Below are 23,859 nucleotides of genomic sequence, written 5' to 3'. Positions count from 1 at the left end.
TGATAAGGTCTCTAATTGAATGTAGTTTCACAATTTTGTTGTATGTTTAACATGCACAGCTTTTATTGAACACATTTATTGAATTTATGATTCATGATGTATGGTATATTTTTCAATGCAATGTGTGCTTTCCAGCATTACTATTCAGGATGTTGTTCAACCTGTTATCATTAACTTGTCCCCCAAATTTATGAATTCATTGCATTAAGTAATTTTTAACTTGCTCATTTTAAAGTTTTATTCTTGCAAAGAAGTGACGTTGTTTCCCAAAATCAACAGACTTATATAGATAATAAAAACTTCTTAAAAGAAGCAATATTAAACTAACTTAATACACGTTTGTCATTCTATCTTGTATAAATAATGAAAGCTCACGTTATTGATTTTTAGTGTTGCTATGTCCCACAAAGTCTATCAACTCTATTGATGTTACATGGCTTTCCAAATCTGATCTGTTTCAAAATATATTTGCTCCGATAAGTATTAATATCAATAATGTGAGGTTTGTGTACAAATGTCACTGACCTCTGCTCTTTGCCCCTGGGAAACTGCCAGGACCTTTGTGGGGCAGAAGGGGGTGTGGAGAAGGAGGAGGAAAGGTCATTTGCACCAATAAAGGATACACTGTATCAATAACTTTGGACTCTTTACCAAAAGTCTTAGATTAATCAAATATGGAAAGATATTTTTCACAGAATCTTTTTAATAGAAAAAAATTGCAATTTTAAATGTGATCTCTTTGCAACAAACAGCGCAGTGATGTCTGAAAATTATGAGTATTTTTTGTTTTGCAAATCACATAAAATTATAACTGCTTTCAGAAAAATCAAAAGTTTAAGAACTTAAAAAACATTTTAAATTTTCACATTTATGTATGATTTTTCATTCTGGTTATCAAAACATTTTAATGTAATATAAGGCAGTGGGTATATGAAACCTACCAATACTGATATTGAAGAGATAATGTGGAACTTAGGTTTGAATGCAACATAAATGTCAATGTTCTTAATAAAACATAGACAGATGCATGTGTTAGTTTTGTATTTTCTGTCAGATGAAATTATTTACTAAATATTCAATTCAATGTTTGTTAAATCAATGGAAGAGATTTAACAAAATAATTTTCATAAAATTATTATGCCTCCAAAGATTCTTTTGAAAAATCCTGCCTTGCAGTTTATATATATACTATTTTCAACTTGTATCAACAATTGGACTATTATGCATTTTCCTTGGATGTTAAAAGAAATAACAATTGATTAGTTCCTCATAGTTCCCAACAAACTTTCAAAACAACATTTCAAACTGTTTTCAGTGATTTCAGGAATGTAAAATTAGCACAAACTTTTAGTGTTTTACCATTTAGGTTTTTTTTCTGCACGTTGCCGCAGACTTGAGCCATTCATTTTTCTCCTCTCACTTTTCATTTAAACATTGTTGTAAACTATAAACAGGAAATCTGGACCAAAGACTTACCAAAAAAAATCTCCAGCCACAGTACTGTTTTAACATGCCAATTAAGAATGTGTCTTTTCAGAAAAAAAGTGCAGATTAAGTTGATCTCTGGAATGTAGATTATTTTGAATACTGTATCTGCAGCGGTAGGGTCAGGCTGGAATCTTGTTTCTGATTTTATATATATATATACATGTGCACATATAAATCATCATGACACATAAATGAGCAATCTTTGAAGTTTTTTTCCGGAGAAATAAACCGATTCACGTTTCCTGGAATGGAACAATTTTTAAACAAGTTCTAGGTTTTCAATGCAGGTATTGATGTTTAACCCCCCTCTGGCCCCATTTGATTAGTGCAGTTTGGCCTCAATAACGTTAAAGATCTGAATACACATGTAAATTGACTAATGAACTGCGGTGTTTGAACTTCGAAAATGTTCAATCTTTCTTCCCCCGTAAGTTAAATCTATACTTTATATAATTATAGTTTGCTGTTGATATTCTGCGATCTATTTCCCTTTAAGTATTGTGGGTAAAAGAGCTACTGTATGACAGACCCTTTGGAGGTGTTGGTTTTGGAGAAAGTAACCGTTGTGTTGTAGGTTCAGTTCTGCCTGTTTACTGATTATTTGCGTAGGGTTTAAACTGAGTTACTTTCACATCACTTTCGGGGGCAAAGGAGCAAAAATCCTACACAAGAACTCAAGATTCGTTGCTGGCAACATTGGCAAGGGCAGAATGAGTTGGAAGTAACAGGATATACGGTACGTACGCATCGTGAACTTTACCACTTATGAATGTTGTTCGCATTATACTTTGCAAGTTCACGATCAAGACTGCGTTCTATGATATTGTTCAATCCCAACACTTTTGCAAGCGTGTGAAACAAAGGGGTCGGAATCCAACGGGACAGTGGCCAAGGTTTTAACCGGTTTAATTTTTCCAAAAGTTAACTGAGCTGAACCGTTAGCATGTTGGGATCCAGGAAGCAGGATTGCAGTTTTTCGTGTTTTTTTTAATGGGGAGAAAGTGTTTTGGTGGTTGGTGACGGGGTGCGGAGGGGGGGGGGGGGGGCGGTGGAAGGAGAGAGGGGGTGGGGGAAGGAAGCTTATCTTGCGTTGTGTAGTCTTAAGTTTCTTTTCCTTTTCGGCTGCTGGAACTTGACAGTGAGAAACGAAAGGTTCATTGAGCTGAGAGGGCGAGAGAGAGAGTGAATGAGTGAGTTGGGAAGAGAGAAAAAAAGGCCAGGCGGCGTTTCGCCTTTGTTGTTTGAGGAATGCGGAAATGTTGATGTTCTGTGTCAACTGCTGAAGGGGGGTCACATTCAGGCGCCGTGGGAAAGAAAAGGCAGCACTGCTGCTCTCTGCTCTCTTTCTCTGACAAGGGCTAGAGGGGGAACAAATCCTCGGGATAAAAAGAGAAAGAGGCTGGGGGGGGGGGGGGGGGGGGACGGATTGTCTGCCCAGCCTCCAGATATATGTCCACACTGCTCTGGTCGGCAAAAAATAATAGATAGATATATATGCTTGACGAGTTTTGCGGCTTGTAGGGTTTGCGCTGACCCTTTCTTTTCGTTTTCACATGAATTGCAATTCACCACCGCCTCTTCCCCCCCCCCCCCCCCCCATCCCCCCACCCAATCCTCGACGATGGATATCCTCGTTTACACGCGGAACATCTACCTGTGTGGCCCAGTCTATAGCGATCAGGGCTGTCTGTCCGCCCCACTCGGCTCTGCGTGCTTTTTAAAAAAACATTTTAAGAACTAAATGCAGGGCTTTGAACATATCTTTAATAGCGTCCAAACCCGGCAACCTTTGAATAGATGTTTATAAACATATTGTTTTGGTTAAATAAGTCCTGGATCTTGGAGGGGGTGTAAATATTTGTTTGCAGTACATTATATAACACATAATATATATAAAGCTGCAAGGTCTTTCAAATATGGGATCCTGAGTCTCACATAAACTGCTCTCAATGATAAATGGAATGGAGCCTCTGATGTTTGCTGATAAAAGTATTTATGGTTCACCTGATTTCAGCCTTGTCCCAGAGTGCCCGCACCAACAGCATTGCCAATAGCCCTCAAACTGCTGGCGTTGAGGAGCTGGCTGTCAGTCTGGGTGACAGATGGAGATTTGAACTGAAACGGGAAAGCCTCTGGGCTGTACCTGTTTATTTACATTGGAGGAGGGAAAAGTTGCGGGGGCTGCTCTGTTTCCCCCGCGCCCCCTCCTTCCTCTGGGTACAGTGGCTGTGGGAGGAAAATCCTGTGGGTAACAGAGGGATTGAGAGGCAAATCGACACCAACCCCCCCGCCCCCCCGCCCCGTCCTCCCCACCACTGAAATTGAAGCCAAAGTGACAGACGGAAAAGGGGGAAAGAGAAGACTTTATGACTGGAGGTTTGATCAAAGCTGCAGCGGGAGATTATTTGTTTGAGCAAGAGGTTGTTAGTTTTGAACTATTTGTTTTGTACACAATCTTTGGGCAGCGGCAGCACGTGTTGAAGGTGGTCGCTGTGCGCATGCTTTGGGAAGCTGCGATCCCGGCTGGAGTGAGCGGGAGCCGCTGTGTCTCTCACTCTCTCAGTGTGTCCGCTTACCCGGAGAGCGGTCCCTCCACTTACCGAGGGACAGCCGCCTCATTGATGTCTTCCAGTGGGAACCCCTGCTTTCCAGGCACCGCTGCACAACTCTCCATGGTACAGCATGACTGGAATCATTAACTTTCTGTCAACTCGGCTGATGGGTTACTTGTTTGTTTTTAAATTACTTAACACCCTCTCTCCCTCTCATTGTCAGTTATTTATTTATATATTTTTGTTTTATTTTCCCCCCTCACTCGCTGTTTTGTTTATCCACTTTCTCCCCCCTTTGCCTTTCCAGATGTGATTGGCCCGAATATCCAGACTTGTTTCCGTCTATGTGTGAGAGGCAGCGCGGGGATCCGAGCCTGGGACTATGGAGGGGAAAGAGGCCAGCTTCTCTGACCGCTACGAGCCGGTGGCCGAGATCGGGGAAGGGGCGTACGGCAAGGTTTACAAGGCCAGAGACCGGGACAACGAAGGTCGCTTCGTGGCTCTGAAGAAAGTGCGAGTTCAGACCAGCGAGGAAGGGATGCCTCTCTCCACCATCCGGGAGGTGGCTGTACTGAGGCAACTCGAGTCCTTTGAGCATCCCAACGTGGTCAGGTGAGGGGGAGATAGAGAACGAGCTGCCATTGAACTTTTAACAATGTTACACCCCTGGCGTTGGAATTGCATCCACTTACATGCAATGTGCTCAAACCAATTGGGGGGAGAAAAAGGGGGTCAAAAATCAGATCTTATCCAGTGTGTTATCCGAGTTATTTGTAGGTATCCCAGCCTAAATGTTTTCTGTGGTCAACTTGGGATCTGGTTGAGAATGGGACCAAATGAGAACCATTTAGAATTGAGTGTGTACACACACTGGTGGAAAACTGTGTCGTGTGGTCAGTCAGGTCAACATGAAATATTCACCAGCCCCACCCACATATATACCACACTTCCTCTGGCGTAACAGGCAAACGTCTATTGAAATCGCACCAATAAAACAATTGGGGGTGGGGGGGGAGTGCATCCACCTTCCTGGTCAAATGGGAGAGTTTCCCCAAACCTGGTTGTTTGTTGGCCAATAAATATGGACTGTCCTAAACATTTGGCATTTATTTTTTTTGGAGGGGGGGCAATTTCTCATTCAGTTTCTGAGTTATGAATTATTGGAATTATCACTTTCTGAGTTAAATTAGTTATTGAAATGAAGTTTAATGCTTCACTATAGTTAATCATTTATACATGCAATGTTTGGGATATTTTGTGTAATTTCCGTCATTTCAAATAACCTTCGTTTACATTTACAAATACAGCCATTGTGACCCGCCAACCCCAACAAGTAATTTGATTAAAACCCAGAATTTAAAGTGCCCGCCCACACCATTTCGGGCAGTGCGGGCTGCCGAGAAACAAAGCTGACGTTGTGACATGAGGAAGGTTTTGTGCAAATTAGGTGAAAATGCATCAAGTTTCTGATTCTCTGACAAACAACCCACAAAAAATACCCTCTTTTGTTGCCTCTGTGGATATCGGAGCAAAGTTGCCTCAATTCAGCACTTCCAAATAATCATTGCAAGAAGGGACGGACGTGTCGTGACAATTTAAAGGACATTCGGAACTCCGCTTTCGGGGGTTGCGGAAGGTCTCGCGGAATGAAGCGCGAGAAGTGAGCGGGAAGGCGCCCCCTTCTCCCTTTCCCGTCCGCCTTCTGCTTGTGTCAATCTGGCCGCTTGCTCTTCACTGCTCACAGGTTCAGACTTTCCAGCAGCGCCAAGTGCCACCTTCATCACTCTGTAACGGAGCATGCAAAAAGAAAATACGCAAATGAGTAATTGCCAAAGATAAGATTAATTTTAGCTGACATAGCTATTTAGGGAATTTCCCCAAAAGTCCTAATCTTGGGGACTCGTGTTCTGAGTGTACTTTTCTTTGAAAAAATGGGCCCTCTTTTTGGAGACGTTGCGTGTACGGACTGGGATGACTGTTAACATTTCTTTGTTTCTGTCTCCCTTTAATTCTTACTGTAGGGCAGAAGCAGCAGAGCTTCTTTTGTTGGCGTTTTTCCTCATTTCATGTCATTTGCATACAGCTGCAGAGTAGTCTGTTACCTTTGAATGCACATTTGGATTTTAATTTGATTATAGAAACCACCTTAAGTCACTTCTAGAATAGAGGTTTTCATTTTCACTTGGCAGGAGGAGTTTCCAACTTCTTGGCTGCCAGATACTTTTTTTGGGGGGTGGCGAATGAGTAAAACATTTTTGGCTCTCCTTATTAAATGCCTTTTTTGTAATGTCTCGTTTCATTGCAAGTGTCATATCCATCTGTTGACTCATCTATTCTGAGCTTCAAAAATGTACTTCCTTTCTCAGTTTATTTTTTTATTACTTCTACTGAAAGAAGCACGAGTTAATTCTTAAATACAGAGTGCTCTGCAATTTTCAGTTTTGTCTTTTGCATGATCTAAGCAGAAGTTATTTTCTGCAAGTTAAAAGGGACGTCTTCATAAAAAGTGCATGCTGACCCTATTATTGTTTGCAAATATGTAATCAGGGAATGATCACTTCCATGTGAAGTTATGGTGATAAAGAAATCTAACTACTTTTAGGTCTTTCTCCTCAATTTTTATTAAGGAATTGATATGCCTTCCTGTGAAGGCAGTGACTGTTTTAAAATTAGATGAGGGAGCTGAGTCATAATCTAATTAAGAAAGGGAAAAATATCTTGGAATGTGCAGAAATACTTGTGTGAAATGGGTTTCACATAATCTACTTTTCCACTTGTGTGAAACCATACACAAGGTTTCTTCTGATGACTTGAAGCAACATATAAATGCTATTTACATTCAGATCTATGATTTCATGATAAATAGCAAACTTGGGTAATCTATTCTTATCCTAATTCCAACTGTTCTGAGGAAATAGATCATGAGTCTGGCAATGAACGCACTCAGCTTTAATCCTAAAGGACTTGTCTTTATATAGCACCTTTCATGACTTCAGAGATACAGCCAACTAAGCATATTAAAGTTAAAAGTTTATTTATTAGTCACAAGAAAGGCTTACATTAACACTGCAATGAAGCTACTGTGAAATTCCCCTAGTTGCCACAGTCCGGCGGTGCCTGTTCGGGTCATGCACAAGTGTAATCTTTAATACAATGTTAAAACCACTCAATTCACAAACGGTTTGTCTTCCACCTTCTCAAGATAAATTGCTAGTAGTCCAATGGGAAAACTGGCATTTTACGTCCAAACTGCAAGGAAATTACTTTGGAAATATATTTGGCAAGTCAGCGGGTGGCTTGTTACTGTTACAGAACCTTCCCAGTCTTGGATGCTGATTTCAGAGAGCCAACCTAACCATAAATTCAATTGAATCTAGAAATGAATTTTGGAGCTCTGAGATCAAAGAAGATGTCAATCCCTACCCTTAGAATGTGTCAACCATCGTTCAGCCGGTAGCACTTTGCCCTTGCCAAGTCAGAAGGACTGATGTTTGAGTGCAGTACAGAAGGAGTGCTGAGCAGCCAATGTATGCACAGCAGCAGTAAGGTAATGACCAAATCATCTGTTTCAGTGATATTGTTTGAAGGATATGCATTGATAAATGGGGATCAGCTCCCATTCTGTTCTTCAAAGCAGTACCATGGGATCTTTTAAGCCCACTTGAGGGGGCAGTTAGAGTCTTGACATTTTATCTGAAAAATTGTACCTCCAAGGATACAGCACTCCTTCTGTACTGCACTCAAACATCAGTCCTTCTGACTCGGCAAGGGCAAAGTGCTACCGATTGAACCATGGTTGACACATTCTAACGGTAGGGATTGACATCTTCTTTGATTTCAGAACTCCAAAATTCATTTCTAGATTCAATTGAACTTATGGTTAAGTTGGCTCTCTGAGATCAGCATCCAGGACTGGGAAGGTTCTGTAACAGTAACAAGCCACCCGCTGACTTGCCAAATATATTTCCAAAGTAATTTCTTTGCAGTTGGATATAAAATGCCAGTTTTCCCATTGGACTACTAGCAATTTATCTTGAGAAGGTGGAAGATAAACCGTTTGTGAATTGAGTGGTTTTAACCTAGTAGAGATTTTTTTTAAATGTTTTGGAGATTTGACATAAAAATAGACAGTGTTGGAGACATACGTGACCCATTAGTAGCTATAAAGAGAAAAGATTAATTTGAAAGTTTGGTTTGTCAGACCCCTTCTGAGGATCTGCACCAGAATGCATATCCACCATTGCTCTTTGTAGGTATGGTGAAACTCTTGTACGTTTCTATACTTTGTTTCATCTTAACCCTGCTATTATCAGCTTGAGTTCATGATACAGATCTGATAATCTTATAAGGATGGATGATATAAAAGTTAAAATTATACTGTGTGGTATAGGCATTATTCTCTTGAGATTGATGTTCACTATCTATTTGGATAGACTAAATGGAATGTCAGTTTGTGTCTTGTCTGGATATATTTGATGCTGACATGGATGTCCAACATACCATCACTTATTAATAAGCACCTAAAAAAGATACTTTACAAGTTTAACAGGATAACTATTTCACAACAACAAATTTCTCCCTCTCCAACAGCTCTTTCATTTATATAGCAACTTTAACATAGAAAGACATCAAATCAACCATAGGAGATATTGGATGGGCTGATCAAAAAGTTAGTAAAAGGGCTAGGGGAAATTCTCCCCCCAAAAATTCTAAGTGTTGAATTTGCGTAAAAACTGGAGTAAATCACACTGTTTTTTTCAGCGGGAGTTTCAAAATGAATCTCCCACATTCTGAGCACTGTGTCAGCGTGAATCATGTTAAAAATCTGTGACGGAGCCTATTCCCGCTGGAGAGGCCGGCACCACTGTGCATGCACCGATCTGTCAGCGCCGAGATCGCGCTGCACTGCCAGCCACTCGATTGCCGGTGAGCACAGCACCATCGCTGGCCTCCCTTCCTCTATCACTCAGGCCGAATGCAGAGCGGCAGTGGGAACTCTCACCCTTAGCAATTACCCCTAGAGGTCCTGCTCCCATTAAACCCCACCTCCTTGGCACTGTCCCAGCTCGATGGACAATGCCAGGCACTTTGTCCCTTGGGCAGTGCTCAGGGCCCAAGCTGGCACTGCCAAGGTGGCAATGCCCAGGGAGCACCCCTGGCACCTGACCCTCTGGGAGGGCCCTCGATTGCCCCCCTTCACTCCAGCGGGATCAGGCTGCTAGGTCCCCGCAAGTGGGGAGTTGTACTAAACCCCATTGGAATGAACTGCTCCTGGGATGGGGGGGGGGGGGGGGGGGCGGGGGGGTCAGGCTAACGGACCCATAGATTTCAGTCCTGTGCCCGCTAATACTTTTTAAATTGCATTTAAATTAGATTTTGAATACATTAGGCAGTTCCACGCCGATTTCTGGTGAGGAGCTGATGGCAGTGGAAATCCAGTGTCGGGAGACATGCGGAGGCCGTGGCGCCCAGCGGGGAGCCCGCAAAACGGCCTCCATTTGAGTCTCCCAGCCCACTGTGCTGCAAAAGCAGCATAGTGGGATGGGAGAATTACCCCATTGGATTTTACGACAGGTCTTAAAGAGGAAAGGTAGGTGGAGAGACAGTGAAACTTGGGTGAGTAATTCTAAAGCTTGGGGCCTGGATAGCTAAACGCTTGATCGTCAGTGATGGGGGGAGCAAATGCACCAAGGCTAGAATCAGAAAACCTGGAGAGGTTTCAGGTAGAAATTACAGAGGTAGAGAGGGAAGGAGAGCGAGTCAGAGCCATAAAGAGAATGGCAGACACAAGAAAGATAAAGATCTCCATAAATGCACACAGAGCAAGAACATATGAGAGGTACTCAAAGATAGAGGCATACAGAAGATAGATGAGCCAGCCTATGGGAGATTTATAGAAAGAGGCAGAGTGAAAAAAAAAAGAGTTGGAGAAAAGGAGAAAGTGTTTTGCGAGGCATATAAAGGAAAACCTGAAGACAGGAAAAGCGGAAACAAGCAGTGTTATTCAAAAAGAGAGTTGGAGACAAAAAAAATGTCACTTGTATGAAGAAACAAAATTTCATAATCATGGGAGATCAAATAGTAACTCCTAATAACTTCAGGGAAATTTGTTTCCATGTACTCAGACAGGCAGGTGTTATGTGCTTGCATTTGGTATATCTCCCCATTGGGTATGTGTCTACACTTGGCAACCTACACTAACAGTGATGCCACTTATATAATTTAGGAAGGTTTGTGTTATCATTTCTAAGATCACCTACAGAAATTTTGTACTAGCTTCCACAGTAGCTAGTCATAGCAAAATATTGTTTAAAGTTCCTTTTAGCATTCCGCATCTCTCAGTATTACATTTGTCAGTGAATTATTGTCAACAATAACATCATAGCCCCTTTACTCATAATTTATAATTCAGAACAGCTGACTTTACTAGGTGAACATGAAATCTGCAGGTAGTTTAAGATTGTAGGAAAATGAAACTTGTCAAATTTAATTATCAGAGAAAGTATACAATGTCGATTTATTAAATTAACTGCATTTTCTTATTCAAATGACCATATTTTGGTTATTATGTCTATAAATTGATGGGAGAAATGAGAATCCAACTTGCTCATTTAGCTTTCAGTGATCATTGTATTTAAAAGGAGATTTGAGCTTCAAGATCAAAAATACTTTTTATCTAATAAAGACTATAATTTAAGCTAACTGATAAGGTAGGTGGGAAATTCAGTGGATGTTATTTATATGGAGTTTCAGGTGTTTGATAAAGTTCCACACCAGAGACTGTTGGTTAAAGTTGAAACTCATGTAGTTGAAGTTAAACTATTGATCTGGTTAGGCAATTGACCAAATGGTGGGAGATGGGGATAATTGACAAGTACTTTAATTGGCAGTATGTCACTAATGGTGTTCTTTTCGGGTTCGTGTTAAGGCCTCCTTGTATTAACAGCTCAGATGATGAGCAAGAAAGCCACATAACTAAATTGTTGATGACACAAAGATAGATTGCATTGTAAGCAGTGGAGATGGAGGTAACATTACAAAGATGTCACTAGATTGTGAATGGGCAAAATTGTGATAAATGGATTTCAATGCAGGCAGATATGAGGTCAACCTTTTGGACCTAAAACAAATAGAACTAGATACTTTCGAAGAGGTGAACAGTTGGAAACAATGGAAGCCCAAAAGTTCAGAAGGGAGAGCATGGTGTGGGTGTCCAAGTACACATGATTAAAATGTCATCAATGTGAGTAATCATAAAGGCTCCTGGAATGCAGACTTTTATATGCAGATTACTACAATATAAGGGGATAGAAATCATGCTTCAAGTTCCATTGTGTAAATCCCTGACTAGGCCAGATTTGGAGAACTCTAAGCAGAGTTAGACACGCTTTAGACTCAAAATGTTGGAGCTTCATTGAGTATATTTCCTTCAGCTCTCCATGTGGCAATTGGACTGATACATTGTTACTCGGCACGCCTGCAATGCAGAACTAAATATATAATCACATAACAATAGATCATTTCTCTTTCTTTTAAAAATATAATGCCTCTATATCGATTTAACTGTTCCAATCATTTTTTTTTCTGAACAAAAAAGATTAACAATTAACTTTTATAAATATTAAGACTCTTTTACAGCTTGTTTTCTCAGAAAGACATCATTCATAGCATTGCTTAGGTGGGAAGCATGTATTGATTTTGGAGTGTAGCTTAGATTTATCAGAATAATGGCTGGGTTAAAGGTTAAACCTGAGGTTCACAAACAAGGTCCATGGGGATTTTACAGAGATCCGCAGACAAAAGTTGTGAAAAAGGTAATTTAATAAGAAACTTTAAAATAGTGTTTTTAAAAGAAGACTGCTTCAACAGCAATAAATTGTTATTAACATGAATACTAATTTCACCAATACAGCGAACCTCTAAGAACACTGTTTGTAAAATTCTACATAGGAAAAGAGATTCACCATATATTGGTTCTTTATATCAATTGTATAACGTACTAACACTGATTTCTGGAGAGGAATAGATAGTTAAAGTATGAAAGCTTAGGCTTTACCAGATTGAAGAACCTTTGGAGTGCATTTGTCTATAACTATTGTAATATACAAATTTTGCATGAACATATTCATGCTTTTTAAAAATTCCATTAAATGACCCTACCCTTTCTGATTTTTGATGAATCAGTGCAGAATGTTGATTAGATAAAGTAGCTGTCAATCATATCCCCATCATTGTCAAACATCAGACCATTATAGGCAGTTTGCAGTGAGAAGCAGGCACATCCATCTCACAGATATCCGTAAGTAGCCTACTTTCATAAAATCATGATTAAAACTGTCTTCACATGCAGCGCTTAATTATAATATATTATAATTAAATGGGGGATCTGTGATTGCTAATCTATTCAAAAAGGGGCTCTTCAATCAAAAAAGTTTGAGAAACACTGGATTAAATTGTGAGGAGAGATTTCCAAACGTGGATTGTATACGCTGGTGTTCATTTGATTAAAAGGTGATTTGATTGAAGTTTTCATGCTATTTGGGCAACCGATAGGGTAGATAGAAACTTTTTTTTGCTGGTGAACCTAGAACTAGGAGACATAATCTAAAAGTTTAAACCTTCAGGGATACAATTAGGAATTACTTCTATATGCAAAGGCTTGTCTTCCAGTTTCTATAAGTTAGAAATGATCACACTTTAGACTCAAAATGCTGGAGTTTCATTGAGTATGTGGATGTGTTATATCTGGACTCCCAGAAGGTGGTTGACAAGGTGCCACATAAAAGACTGATCCAGGAGGTGAGATCACAGGGGATTGAGAGTAGAGTACTTGATTGTCTTGAAGATTGGCTGCGAGACAGAAAGCAGAGGGTTGGGAAAAATGGGTCCTTCTCTGGCTGGTGAAATGTAACTAGCGGGGTGCCGCAGCAGTCAGTCCTCGGACCTCAACTGTTTACAATCTATATTAACGATCTGCAAGCAGGGACAGAGTATATCATAGCAAAATTTGAGGATGATACTAAAATAGGTGGGAAATCAGGCAGTGAAGAGGATATAAAGATTTTACTGATGGATATAGATAGGCTAGCAGAATGGGCCAAAATTTGGTAGATGGCATTTAATGTGGATAAGTGTGATGTTGTCAATTTTTGCAGGAAAAAAATAGAAAGACAAATTATTACCTAAATGGAGAGCAGATTCAAAATGCATCCAGGCAGAGGGATCTGGGTATCTGTGTACATGAATCACAGAAACGTGGTAGGCAGGTGCAGTATGTAATTTTAAAAAAACAAATGGGATGTTGGCATTTATTGCAAAGGGACTGGAGTATAAATTAGAGAAGTGTTGTTGCAATTGTATAGGGTGTTGGTGAGACCATATCTGGAGTATTGTGTCCACTTTTGGTCTCCTTATTTGAGCAAGGATGTGGTGGTATTGGAGGCAGTTCAGAGAAGGTTCACCAGATCGATGCTGGGGATGAAAGGGTTGATGAATGAGGAGAGATTAAACAGTTTGGGCTTATACCCGCTGGAGTTTAGAAGGACGAGAGGGGAGCTGATCGGGTTTTTAACATTTTAAAAGGGATTGATAAAGTAAATGTAGACCAAATGTTTCCTCTAATGGGGCAATCTCGAGCAAGAGGTCACAGGTATAGGTTGAAAGGCAGTAGATTTAAAACTGAGATGAGGAGAAACTGCTACTCATAGAGGGTGGTGAATTTGTGGAATGCACTGCCCCATGGCACGGTGGAGCCTGAATCGTTGAATGGTTTCAAGAAGGAGATAGATATATTTCTAATTTTTAAAAAAAGGGATAAGGTGATTTGGGGAACAGGTGAGGAGATGGATTTGAAAGCAGAGAGAGATCAGCAATGATCTGATTGAATAGCGGAGCAGGCTCGAAGGGCTTCTGCTCCTAATTCCTATGTTCATATTTCTTTCAGCTCTCCATGTGGCAATTAGACTGATACATTGTTACTCAGCACATGACTGCAATGCAATACAAAATATATATTCACATAACGATATACTATTTCTCTCTCTTTAAAAATATAATGCCCCGATATCGATAGAACTCTTACAATCATAAACATTTTTCTAAATGAAAGATTAACAATCAACTTTTATAAATAAACTGAGCTCTTAAGACCTTTTTTATAACTTGTTTTTGCAAAGACATCATTCGCAGCATTGCTTCGGTGATCGGATGTTGTGCCTTTAACTTGTAGATTTGGCATCCATCGCACTTGGTGGAGAGTTGGCATGTAGCTGCTGGTGTTGCAGGAGTCTGGTGTTGTTAATCTTCTGTCTCTTGCTAGTGATGTCGATGCTGCACCACTTGCTGATGCTGTTTCGCTGGTTAGTGATGTTGCTGCTGGTGTTGATGATTTTTGCTTTTTAAGCTCAGATCTATGTCAAATATGAACTAGGTTCTTTCTCATTTACATACTGGTTTCAGTCTCGATGATGTTTGACTTTGGAGTGTCAACTTCACCAATAACTTTTGCTGGGTTTCAAGTTTTCATGAATGGATCCTGTACATGTATAGTTTGTCCTTTTCATAACTTGGGCAGTGATTTAGCATACACATTGAAGTGTTGGCCTCCTCCTACTTGTGCATCAATGAGTTGCTGTCTTACTCCAGGAGTTTTCTTTATACTTCACATTCAGCAGGCAGTTTCATGTTGGAAATGAGAGGTGAAGATGGGCTGACATTAGGCAAAGCTTGGGTCTTAATTTTGTCTCTTGGCATTTTATGATGGTTCTCTTGACCATCGGGATGTGTAATTTTATAAATCTGCATATCCTATTGGGTAATGTAGTGATGAGGTGATGTTGCATCCATACTGTTCAGCAAATCTCTTCAATTCTCTGGAGATGAATTGGGTTCTATTGTCACATGTTACTCTTTCAGGAATTCGTTGCTCAGCGACCAGAACTCATACTGCTGAGCTGATTATTGTAGCTCTCACATCTTTCACCTTTCAGATAAAAGGTCTGCAACTACAAGATACCATTCTTGATTGTGTGTAAATCTGCTCCCACAGTTTCCATGGTTTGGGTGGCACTCCAGTAGCTATCAGCTTTTTCTGCTGGATATTTCTGAAATTACTGGCAAACACATCATTCCTTCAATGTCTTTATAAATGCCTATCTAGTACAGATCTGACTAATCTGATTCTAAGCATACACTTCTCCAATCCCACGTGGCCAGTGGATATTTTATGGAGAAGTCTTTCCTGCATTATTTTGAGTATAATCATCTGGATCCAATTAGCAGAAATCAGTCTTCTAGTAAGATGTAATCTTTGATAGACCAGTAATGCCTTATTGCTGACTGTGCTTGCCATATCTTATCAGTCCATCCTTGGATCACTTGCTGAGAGAACATTTATAACTCTTCCTCCTTGCTGGTCTCAACTCTAATTTGACTCTGAGATCTTGCGCTGATGCCTAGATCTTTTATCTCCTGCTTTTCCTGTGGCTACAACTAAGATAGGCATCTGCTAACATCATTCCTCCTTTTGACTTCTATTTCGGAATGAAATCATAATCCTGGAGTCTTGAGAATAACCGTTGTAGTCTTGTTTGTGTCCTACCCAGATTTTTCTTGTAGATCTGTTCCAGTAGATGACGATCAGTCTCCACTATTAATTTTTTCCCCATTGAGATATGCATGGACATTCACACATCCATGTACAACTGTCAAAGGCTGATGCTTCGGATGCAAATGCTATTGATTTTCCCTCTTGTACCAGTGCAGCCCACAGAACTTTTGTAGAAGCATCTGTTTACAAAATGACAGGTTTCTTTCTCCAGCAGTCTGACATATTTGTGTACAAATAGTTTGAGTTTGTTGAAACTCCTCTCTCAAGACTTTGACCACTGATACTGAACATCTTCTTCCACCAGCTCTTGTAGATTTGCTGTGAATTTTAATGTGTGAGGTGTGAAAGAGCTCATACTGGATCAAACCAAGGAAACTTCTCAAATGTTTCTTGTCTTTTGGAACTTCCATTTGTTATGGACGTGGAGAAAGAGAGCAGGATAACCTTCCCCTTTCTCCTCCCCTCTCTGGTATCGGAAACGAGGGGGAGCGATTCTCCCAAAAGTGCTGAATTGGTGGGAAAACTGTTCTAGATCACGCCTGTTTTCTCACTTCAACTTCACACTCGAATCTCCGCACTTTGTGCACTGCAGAGGTCCCAATCGTGAATATCATTAAAAACTCAGGGCGCCAGAGTCTGACAGTTCTGGAACTGTGCGCAGTCAAACTCAGTCTCCCTGTTTGCTGACCAGCTTGATCGCTGGCCAGCCCAGGACCCCTGTAGTACTGCCCCTCCAGCCCCCGCACGGCCCAATCGCGGCCCCCACAACAAGTCCCGGGCCAGCCTTGACTCCCGGAGTGCCCGGATGTCCAGCCCACCCTGCCCAGCAGTGGCGATTCCCCCCTCACCCCAGCAGACCCTCCCCCACCCCCCCCCCACCCGCTCATCAACCCCCCCAACTCTCTACCCCCCCGCCCCCCCCCCACTCCCCAGGACAGACCAACCCCCCAGCCCACACCACTTACTGCTCTCCCTCCAGCCCAGACCGATCACCATGCAGAGTGGCAGCAGGACCCCCTATCCCCACCGATCACTCCTAGGCCCCGGCCACAATAGGCCCCACCACCTTGGCACTGCCAAGGTGCCCCCTGGGCATGGGCACTTTGCCCCTTCGGCAGCGCTGGTGGTACAGACTGGCACTGCCAGGGTGCCCATGCCCAGGGGGCACCACCCGCTGCCACCCGAGGCCCTGGGGGGCCCCGATTGCTCCTCCCTTCATTCCGGCTAGGTCTCCCACTAGTTCCCCAAACATGGGGAGCTACTCTAAACCCCGCCGGAATGAAGTGCTCCTGGTGGGGTGGGAGATTCAACGGGACCAGCAAGTTCCTGATAATGACATTTAAAGTACATTTTTAAAAAAATTCAAATGACTTAGCTGTCTCCCTGCCGGTTTCCAACGTGATCTGGTCTCCGGCTCTGGGAGATGCGCATGTGTTCCTGGCGCATGCGCAAATCCCGGAACAAGGCCGACGACGCGCATCTCCCACCCCGACCCGTCAGAAAAGTTGCGGATCGCGATGGGAGAATCACCCCCAAGATGTGTGTTTAGAGAGAGTGGTTTACCTTTAGTGCTGTGACTTTTAGTAATAGACATAAAGCAGGATTTGGGGTGAGTTTAAATCAGAAGAAATTATAATGTTTATTTACATAACACCCTGAAATGTAATTGTAATGAAAAAACACTCACTCCACCATGTACGTAAACAAACACACAGAAGTAAAGATAGATTCTAGAGAACAAAGTATGCAGCTAGAATATTAACACAAGAACCAAATCATATTTATACTGAGTCATTTAAGGTGTACATGATGCAACCCTGGATGGATTCTCTCTCACGGCTCAAGTTGAAAGTATTTAGTTTTCCAGATAAGGTTTAAGCTGAGTTTCTACAGAGGTGAATTACTCAGGTAAAAACCATTTAGTCCCTCTCACACTGCCTGAGTTAGGCAGGGTTCTGTTCTCCTGGCTGGAGGAATAGTCCCTCTTGTCCTGTTGGTTTCCAGACTGACTGTTTTCTCCCTGGTGCTTGGAGTAAGTCAGGTTAGTTATCTGAAGCCAGTTTTGACCAGGTAGCCACACAATCAACACTTCTATGCCCACCCAGAATGATTTAAATTTAGAAGCCATTGCTATAAAGTGGAGATAGTGGCCATTCACATTTTCTTTTGATTTGACTGGTTTCTCTACAGCTCTCATTGTTAAGTATTGAATTTGAAAGAGTGGGTCTGGAAGTACATTGATTTTGAGTTTTGGGTAAGTCCACAAACAATAGAAGCTGTGAACTCGACAGATTTTTGTCTTAATGTGTCCACCCCAGTCACGGTCAATACATTGTAACTTTTAGAAACTTAATGTAGCCTGTGCAGAAATTGCAAAAGACACCTGACCTTCGGCAATCTTTGCAGCCCTAGATGTCCACTTTTAAAATAAAAGGCAGTTCCAGAAAAGTATGTACTGAATACAGTCCATGTTTAAAGTTATAAATATGACCTGTCTTTACTGGGTATGATGTATCTTGGATTTAGAAATGGCTCTGACATTTTCAGGACTTGACTATCAGGTGTGTAAGCATTCTGAAGAACTGTACATTCTACGTTACTGAAACAGATGGTTCTGCTATCCAGGTGTCCACTCCATGGCTTCATGATCTTTTTCATCATAGATCTGGATATCATCAGCTATGTGAACTGCTCCTTTACATCCTGGGAATGTCTCAGCTACTTTCTGCTGGAACATATCCCGGCTCGCATATCGAATGTATATCGGTCAAAGGGTATATTGAATGCTGTCAACAGCGAAGATCCTTGTCAAGCTTTCATGTTCCAGTAACCATTTCTGATATCAAGCTTGCCGAAAACCTTTGTCCTTGCCAGTGCTGGTGTGATCTCTTCTAATGTTGGATTTGGGTAATGATTCTTGGTTAAGATTTTTGGGATCCAATTAATTTTTAGCTGTCCATTTGTTTTCTCTCTATCTCCAAGATGGAATTTACCCAACGTGTAGGTTCTATGACTCGAGTGATCACCTCCTCTTCTTCCATCTCTTGTTGCTCTTTTTAACAATTCCTTTTTAGTTCTATTGGTGTTCTATTTGGGGGATGAATCACTGGTTTTATTGCTGGGACAATGGTAACGTGATACTTAAAAGCTTCAAAGCATCCAGCCATCTCATTAAAACATTCTAGATACAGCTGTTCCAGAACTTCCGTACTTCTGATTGGAGGGCCCTTTTTAGTGAATGCACAGCCTTTAACCCTCGATTTTCTACAAGTTATGCAGTCTGATTCACAGGTGTGACATTTCCTTCTCTCTTAACCTCACATCATCCACCGCCCTTCTACATCTTTCCTGCTTGTGTACAATCTTTTTTTGCTGTTTCACTGCATCAACCCTGCTGCCTTTCTCTAGTCTTTGGCACCATGTGGTCTGGCAGTGTCTAGAGCCTTCGATATTGTGAGCTTGTCTTTTGCAATTAATTCTTTGTGTGCAGAGCACCAACTGGACAACTTTTATTTGTGTCTGTGGATTCATATGTTCTGGCATTTTTCAGTCTTGGTAAGAAATTGTCAACGGGCCTTCTTGATTCCTGCCTCAAGCCTTAAAATTCTTATTGGTAGATCTGATTATTTGACTTTGGTTGGAGATTTGAACCATTTGGCCGAATGGTTCAGAAAATTATCTAGGTTTCTACTGTCATCTACATTCAGCTGTTGAGCAGATTTGACCCTTTCTGTCCTGCCTGCAAAAGGATGTAGCTGACACTTTCTTCTTCACTTTCTTCTTCACTTTCTTTCTTAAATGCCTCTACAACATCATCAACCTCTCAGTTCATCATGGGATGGATCTATGTATTTATGGCTATGGGAGTGGCCATTTTGTTTTTGCATGATTCAGTCAGTTCACTCTCTGGAACTAATTTGGGTTGATATTTTATTGTGGTTCAGCAAATGTTTTTACTTGCAGACTGCTGCCACCATGCTATGTTTACCCATTTCCATAAGTTAAAAATGATAGCACATTAGACTTAAAATGTTGGTGCTTCATTGAGAGTATTTTTTTCAGCTCTCCCTGTGACAGGCAGACTGTTGTGTTGGCAGTGGCTGCAGTGCAGAAGTGAATGTAGCACCCTGAGATGTATATTCACAACAATTAGTTCTAAGCTCTATACGAACAATACACCAATATACAACAAGTGGCTAAGGTTTGGAACCGTCTTCTACAAATGGTAATTGATGCAAGGTGAATTGATAGTTTTGTACAAGATTTTTGTTATCCAGAGTTTTAAGGGATGTGGGACAAAGGTGGGTATCGAGGTGAATTGCAGATCACCTGTTGTCACCAGGAATAGGAGAACAGGCCGAAGGGCTATCTTGCCTAATTCTTGTCCGATATCAATTTCATTGCAATTTGATATTATGTTTCATCATTTATTATTCTGAGGTTAAACATATGGAAAATTATCTTTGTTGAATAAACCAATAGAGAGCCATTTCTTTTATGACATTGTATCTTCAGAAAATCTTTACCCAGCACAAAAAATGGAGCATCTATAAATGTCCTAAGTAGGACAGTATTGTTAAGATCAGAGATTGTTTGAACTCCAATTGACTGACTACTGAGTTTTAACAATGCATTCTTTAGTATTTGAAGTCAAAAGAAATTGTTCAAATATATATCACTTTCATTGTATCTGTGTTTTACAATACTGACAGCAGTGCTGTTTCCATTCAGCATAAATCATTGTGGACTGAGTCTGCAATTTATAAAATGGAAATCTACAGTTTTATTTCCTTTTGACACTGGGTGAGTTATTAAAATAACAAGCATGTGTAACGGAATTGTTATCTGCAATACAATTAAAGGGTAAAACAGTGGAGCCATTATGTGTTCTGAATAGTTTAATAAGTTTTTAAAGGCAGGTCCATTTAAACTCTAAGATTGCTTTCCAGCCGTGTAACATGCCACCCAAACCATTTTTTTAAAAATCATTTTTCGATAAATATAGTTTATGACATGACTATCCATTGTCACATGAATGTGACAGGTAAGGCAAAATAGATTTTTGTTTTCAATTAATTAGCTATATTTGTTCTGTCTAGCATCTAGTTCTGCCTGCAATTCATAACATAAAATTATTTCTCACATCAGCTTGTATGCAATTTGCAAAGTTGCATAGCACATCTTAAAAATATATTAATATTCGTATAAGAATTACCAATGCTGGGATATGAGGGTGCATTCATAGATCTGAAAGAACTCATTGGTGTAATTATATTACTGATGCAAAGATTTGAAACAAATATGGTATGTTCACATTGTCCTGCATTCCAATTTCTGTGTCATTATTCAAGAAACTCCAGGAAGGATTGACTGCAATGGAAACGAAAATCTGGAGCGATCTAAACGTGTTGCTACTTTATCCACTTCATGCTATTGCCCAAATCACATGTTGTAGGGCTGCACAGTTATCTTGGCATTCAAATCACCATTCAAATGGTGATTTGAATGCCGAGTGCGGTTGACAGAGGAGAACCGGTGGATGTGGTGTATTTAGATTTCCAAAAGGCATTCGATAAGGTGCCTCACAAAAGGTTGCTGCATAAGATAAAGGTATACGGAGTTGGGGGTAAAGTGTTAGCATGGATTGAGGATTGGCTATCTAACAGAAAGCAGAGAGTTGGAATAAATGGGTGCTTTTCCGGTTGGCAATCAGTGACTAGTGGTGTGCCGCAGGGATTGGTGCTGGGGCCTCAACTATTTACCATATACATAGACGATCTGGAGGAGGGGACCGAGTGTAGGGTAACAAAGTTTGCAGATGACACAAAGATGAGTGGGAAAGAAAATTGCATGGAGGACACAGTGTGTCTGCAGAGAGATTTGGATAGGCTAAGTGAGTGGGCAAGGATGGAGTGTAACGTTGGAAGGAATAATAGTAAAATGGACTATTATTTAAACGGTGAAAAATCACAACATGCTCCTGTGCAGAGGGACCTGGGGGTCCTTGTGCATGAATCACAAAAACTCAGTTTGCAGGTGCAGCAGGTAATCAAGAAGGCAAATGGAATGTTGGCCTTTATCGCGAGAGGGATGGAGTATAAAGGCAGGGAGGTCATGCTGCACTTGTACAGGGTACTGGTGAGGTCGCAACTAGAGCACTGTGTGCAATTTTGGTCCCCTTATTTAAGAAAGGATATATTAGCTTTGGAGGGGGTACAGAGAAGGTTCACCAGGTTGATTCCAGAGATGAGGGGGTTAGCTTATGAGGAGAGATTGAGTAGACTGGGCCTGTACTCATTGGAGTTTAGAAGGTTGAGGGGAGATCTTATAGAGGCATATAAGATAATGAAAGGGCTAGACAGGGTAGAAGCAGCGAGGTTATTTCCACTTACAATCGAAACAAGAACTAGGGGGCATAGCCTCAAAATACGGGGGAGTCAATTTAGGACAGAGTTGAGGAGGAACTTCTCCCAGAGGGTAGTGAATCTTTGGAATTCTCTGCCCAATGAAGCAGTAGAGGCCACCTCGTTAAATGTGTTTAAGTCACAGATAGATAGATTTTCAACCATTAAGGGAATTAAGGGTTATGGGGAGCGGGCGGGTAAGTGGAACGGAACCCACTATCAGATCAGCCATGATCTTATTGAATGGCGGAGCAGGCTTGAGGGGCTAGATGGCCTACTCCTGCTCCTATTTCTTATGTTCTTATGTAAATCCTGCTTGTTTTATCCAAATTCTAATAGACTTTGGGATCATCCCAAATAAATTAATCTCTCACGGATTTCAGGAAGGCAAACCAATTGTACCCTGTGATCTTAAGAAAACACATGAGGCTAGATTTTCAACTTTCCCATTATCAGAATCGCCAAATCTTTATAGATGAATAAATAGACAATTTCTGCAATTCGTAGCTGCACAATACTAGTTTCATGTCAAATTAATCTGATACTTGCAGGTACCCATTTCTTAAATATGAAGTTGTCTATTCAAAAAATATTCACCAGCATGAAAAAAGATGAAGCTGTACTCCATCAAGTTGCAGACCCCTACCTACACTGTAGCAGCAGAATAGAACTTTGTACATTACATGATGCACTAATTTTGTTCTTTCAAGGCAGTTGATCTTCCTGTTCATCATGAACAAAGCCCAAAGAGGTTTAGTTGTATATTTTAAACACCGCTGTTTTAATTCTATTAAAACATCAGTACATTTCAATTCACAAATAAAATAACACTTAAGTTCTTATCACACATCCTGCATCACGGGAGTCTGACTTTCTATTGTAATACTAATTACAGGTGCATATTGAATGAAAACATACATCTCAGTTTAAAGTATAAAGATTGACACAAGTTGAAGAATGCTTCAAACATTTAATTAACCTCTGCTTCAGATTGTACTGTTGAGCTGCCTTGGTACTTTATTCATTTTTTCCCATTTGTTACTGCCTCATTACAAGTTCCATTTGCATTCTCTGCTTGCTGTAAGTAGTTTCCTTATAAAACCTTCAAGTATTATAGCAGCTGTTTATTAGTTTGTAAAGAATGCCTGCCCTTCAACACAAATGTTTGATTCACTATAACAATATATAACACGGACCTTTCTGGAACATGGGCATCATACACCATCTTTAATGGCCAGAAAAACTGTGAAAACAAACAAAGGTCCCTTGACCTGAAGTGTTAATTCTGTTCTCTCCCTAAAGATGCTGCCAGACCTGCTGACAATTTCCAGCATTTTGTCTCCTTTATAACAAATTTTGTACTTGCAGCTGTTCTGTTTATTAGCATCTATTGATACTGATGGAAGTATATAATTTTAGTGTTTTTTGGCCTTTTAAGACAAAATGAATCAGACAATTAAGATATTCTGTGTAGCTGTTTCCATGAAATATATCAAGCTGTTTCCCAATTGATGCACAGGCAGTGCAGAGATGTATGTTTGGCTCGAAGTGCCATTGTGTGCCCTCAGGGAGATGCAAACAGAAGTCCAGACTGCATTTGCACACATTCTTGGATGACTGACAACAGATTGCTTCTAAATTATTGTTGCTGCATGGATCAAGGGAGAACAAATAAAGGGGGTTTACTATTGATAGAAAAAGTTACTTTCAACTTCACTTGTTAATAGGTCAGAGCAATAAAGATGGTGAAAAAATGCCCAGGGACTTTATCTTGCCACATAATATGATGCAGCTGTCTCAAGAAGTC

The 23,859-nt window shown here is 40.7% G+C and overlaps 1 protein-coding gene across 4 annotated transcripts in view; it reads left to right on the top strand.

Moving 5' to 3' along the window:
• Positions 1-2,022: 2,022 nt before the first annotated feature.
• Positions 2,023-23,859, top strand: part of cdk6 (cyclin dependent kinase 6) — a 265,424-nt gene continuing 243,587 nt past the window's right edge. Inside the window, exons 1-2 of one of the 4 annotated variants that reach the window (XM_078239057.1) lie at positions 2,023-2,224; positions 4,348-4,652. In XM_078239057.1, the coding sequence (XP_078095183.1) occupies positions 4,423-4,652 (230 nt within the window). In that variant the 5' untranslated portion in view covers positions 2,023-2,224; positions 4,348-4,422. Of the gene's footprint in view, positions 2,225-3,782; positions 4,164-4,347; positions 4,653-23,859 lie in introns of those variants that run through there. The other 3 variants (XM_078239065.1, XM_078239048.1, XM_078239074.1) reach the window with 3 other exon arrangements.

The sequence above is a fragment of the Mustelus asterias genome, chromosome 2 (genome assembly GCF_964213995.1).
Source record: "Mustelus asterias chromosome 2, sMusAst1.hap1.1, whole genome shotgun sequence".
NCBI classification, from domain to species: domain Eukaryota; kingdom Metazoa; phylum Chordata; class Chondrichthyes; order Carcharhiniformes; family Triakidae; genus Mustelus; species Mustelus asterias.
Note: the sequence above shows the minus strand (reverse complement) of the source record. Positions and strands in the feature narration are given on the sequence as shown.